The sequence below is a fragment of the Cebus imitator genome, unplaced genomic scaffold (genome assembly GCF_001604975.1).
Source record: "Cebus imitator isolate Cc_AM_T3 unplaced genomic scaffold, Cebus_imitator-1.0 Scaffold51, whole genome shotgun sequence".
In the NCBI taxonomy this organism is placed as follows: Eukaryota; Metazoa; Chordata; class Mammalia; order Primates; family Cebidae; genus Cebus; species Cebus imitator.
The window spans coordinates 4,553,126-4,557,092 of NW_016107366.1; the positions used below are offsets into that span (position 1 = coordinate 4,553,126).

Here is a 3,967-nt window from a genome sequence, read left to right on the forward strand (position 1 = left end):
TTGACCTCGTGATCCACCCGCCTCGGCCTCCCAAAGTGCTGGGATTACAGGCTTGAGCCACCGCGCCCGGCCCCTGGAACCCAGTCTCTCTTACCTCATTGGTCCCGCATTGTTTGTATCTTTGATTAGTCCTTTCTCATCTCCTTGACATGAAAATATTACAGTGCTCCAGCAGACCTCTTTATTTACGCTTATTCCTTAAAAGAGTCTGTAGTCTCAAACATTTAAACACAACTCACAAAACGATGATTCCCAAATGTACGGCTTTAGCCAGACCTCTGTCCAGCATCCAACTTATTAACTACCTATCCACTCAGAGGTAAAATAAATATCTCAAACTTGTATGTCCCAAACCAAACCAAACTCAATTCATCCTCCATGACTCCCCAAAATCTGCTCCTTTCTGGCTAAGTAGAAACTCCAATACTTTCAAAATCCTGGGGTGATCCTCCCTCCTGTCTTTCATGTGAGTTATCCAAACCATCAGCAGATCTTATCAATGCCACCTCCACAGTGGTCCAAGCCACCATGATCTCTCACTAAGATTACTGCAAAGGCCTCCCACAGCAAACACTCTGTGCTAAGTCCTGTCAGCCTGCCACATTTCAGCACAGCCGTGGTGGACAGCTCCATTTACGCTGCCAGTGTTTCCAATTGAATTACCCTTGGGAGACTCAGTTTTCCTGACCCACAATCACAGCTGGCACATAACAGCAATCTAACAATGCACAGGAGGCACTGCTTTCAAAGGCAACCTTCAACCAACTGGAGCAGGGATCAATGGATACACGCCTCAGATCCCCACGTTTGGAGAGATGGAGTTGTAGAGGAAAGGGAATAAGAAGGAATGAAGAGACGGCTCTGTTAACTGGACCCTTGTTTTATAACCCTTGTTCTTCTATAGTCTCCAAACATAAATCAGAGCATGTTACTCCCCTACTTAAGGCCATCCAATGGCTTCTCATTGCCTTCTGGATAAAGTCCAAACTCGGGTGTGTGCTATGTGCTTTCCGTAAGTATATGCTTGACCCTATGAACAGCACATATCTCACTCTAAATAGTCTATTCCCTTGTCAGTGCTACCCTACAAACTAAAGTCTAGGGGCTGTCTTCAGTGTAAAGCACAGTGTCTGGCAAATAACAAATACGCAACAAATATTTATATATTGAGTGAATAAATGCCTTTGGAATGCATGATGTAAGGCAGTGCTAAGACAAAACCACCTCCTGTCGGCAACATTAAGTACCAGGACCCCAGGTAGTCTCAGGAATAACACATCATCAACAACTTACTATGAATGTTCCTATTATTCTGACTCAAAAAAAAAAATCAACCTCTCTAAAATAAACCTCAGCTTCAAAATCAAGTAAGTAATAGATGTAGTTTTGCAAGCCATACAAATGCAAAACATTTTAACATCACATCCCCATGGCTGAGTTTCAAAAAGTAAAATCTTGATCCAGATCAAAACCTGTAAACTTCTGATGTTTAACAGATATATAACATTACTATGAGATTTTGGTATATAACACTCATTTTGTCAGCTCCATTAGAACAAGGATAATATGTATGTTATGCATCATTATATTATCTAGCCCAATATTAGCTACAAATGGCTCACATTTATTGACTATTTACTATGTTAAATGCAAAGTGTTAGTCCTTAACAGGGTCTCTCATTTTATCTGCATAAAAATCTAATGTAGCAGGGACTCTAATTACATTTACAGACAAGAAAATGGGCAAAGGAAGGCTAACACAGATCAGCCAGGTAGGAAGTGGTACAGCTCAGAGTCAACCCCAGACAGTCTGGTCTCAGACTCTCACTTTTCACCAAGCTCTCAATAATTACTAAACTGCCTCTTAGAATCTGGTACTGACTCTTTCAGGGAATGAAAAATAAATGTATATCTTCCCACTGCTAAATACCTACAGTTAATGTTGTATCAGGCACCACATTCCCAGATTCTCAAAAGAATGTAAGTACACCTCGAAAACAAAGAACTGTAAATCTACCTCTCCTCCAGAACTGACTACCATATCATTTTACCTATTTTCAGCCTGTTTTATTTCCCTCTTCTTTTCAAAGAGCTTCCCCATACTCCAGACAGCTGCCATGAATTTTTAGTTTCAAGTTGCAAATGACAGAAGCAAAGCACACTTTCATAGCATTGTTTCCTCATACCGTTGAAGAGACACCTCCTAGCTTAATTGTTTCCACTGTGGTCCCCGAATCTTCAACAGCTGTCTTCTTCTCCGGAGGCACGGAGCTGCCAGGTTCTCCAGCTGCTCTTTTATTTCCAATTCCTGACATTTTGGCAGATGACAGCCGTTTTCCTGATTAAAAAAAAAAAAAAGGCAAACACTGACATAATATATGTAAGGAAATCAACAATAAAGAGAGTACACCCATAATGTAAAAACTAGCACTTTTTCTGGCCAGCCCTTTAACCTGGATCCATTAATTCCACATCCATCCCCACATTCCTCTTGGAGAAAAAAAAAAAAAAATTAAATCGTGGAGTAAAAGTCAAGGTAAAATTTACATAAGAAATGACACAATGGGTAAAGAGTGAAGAGACAAAATATGAAGTTCTGCAATCTCCCTTCTTACAATGCCAAAATCAGAAAAGTGCATTCTGATTATGCCAGAAGTTAAAACGACAGTGTTGGAAGAATCACAGAGCTGAAAGAGATCCGGGAAATGCCTACTAAAGTCATTAACGCTAGGCCAGTCAGTTATCATCTCTGAGCCTCAGTTGCCCAACCCAGGAATAAATAACCACAGTATGTACTTCCTATGCTTATTATTTTAAAAAGATGATATAATTATAGAAAGAACTTGGCAAAATGCAGAACACAAAGCAAGCATTCAGAAACTCCAGCTCTTCTTCTAACGTGTGCATTGTCTCCCTTTTTTCCAAACGCTCTCTCCAATATTTTGCGCAACTCTACGGAAGTTAGACCTGGGTGCGAATCCCAGTTCTGCCTCTTAGAGAGCCGTGCTGCCTTGAAACTGAATTCACCAAGAGCTTCAGTTTCCTCAACTGTACAATATTAACGACTGTATTTTCATCTGCCCTGCCTACCTCCCGGGGTGCTCAAAGGAGGCGGAATGGATGCTAAAGCACCTTGGCTACTTCAGGAAGCAACCCGGCCATCACCGAGACCGACAAGGCTACTTTGCTTCCAATTCCAGCTCCAGGAGACGCCTATCGCTGGCAACAACCTGTGTAGGACCTCGCCTGGAGAGAGACAGAAGCAGAACAAGGCTGCAATCCATACTCGCGAAGGGCCAAAGACCTCAGCCTCAGCGTGGATAATTGCAGGCCCAGGAGACTGAGGGCCCCAGAACCGGAGAGGGTGGAGGTTCCTGAGGCCCAGTACAGTCCTGTTGCGCCCTTAGCGTGCTCTAACCTAGGTTCCTTGAACTGGCGCCGCCCAGGAACAGAACTCGTAGCAGTTACTCACTCACCAAGGCCCGGGCAGCGGTTCCAGCTCTCACCCCTGACCCGCGGCGGAGACAGGGCAGAGCTTCCGGGAGGCGGGGCCGTGGGGAGGAAAAAGGGAAAGAAAAAAGGAAGTCGCTTCAACCCAGCCGGTGAGACTGTAAGACACCACCGGGCGGAAGTGACGCGCGGAGAGGGTGCGAGCCGCTTGAGTAAGCGCCGCCTCTCTAGCAACCCCGGGCAGGGGCAGCACCCTCTCCTGGCTACGACCTCCAGGAGTACCCGGGCCTCGCTGATGTCGGAGAGAGAGCCCTTGGCTTTTGTTGACTTGCTGAACTTTGCTACTGCGATATGGTTTTTCTGCTGGGATAAAGTTCCTCATTCTGTTGTCATTGGGGTTATCGTGACTCGTTCAGACAGCCGATTGGCTGATGGTCCCGTCAATCTCCGGGGAAATTACTAGCCTCAGCCACATCAGAGAATTGTTCGTTGATGCACCTTCGTGCAGAAATGAAGA

The 3,967-nt window shown here is 44.5% G+C and overlaps 1 protein-coding gene across 4 annotated transcripts in view; it reads right to left on the reverse strand.

Annotated features, from left to right (window-relative positions):
* Positions 1 to 3,564, reverse strand: part of RNF20 (ring finger protein 20) — a 27,334-nt gene extending 23,770 nt beyond the window's left edge. The window contains exons 1-2 of one of the 4 annotated variants that reach the window (XM_017527774.2): positions 3,477 to 3,564; positions 2,187 to 2,338 (exon numbers count right to left, since the gene is read on the reverse strand). In XM_017527774.2, coding sequence (XP_017383263.1) covers positions 2,187 to 2,315 — 129 coding nt within the window. In that variant the 5' untranslated portion in view covers positions 2,316 to 2,338; positions 3,477 to 3,564. The other 3 variants (XM_037738229.1, XM_037738228.1, XR_001824992.1) reach the window with 3 other exon arrangements.
* Between the last annotated feature and the right edge of the window lie 403 nt (positions 3,565 to 3,967).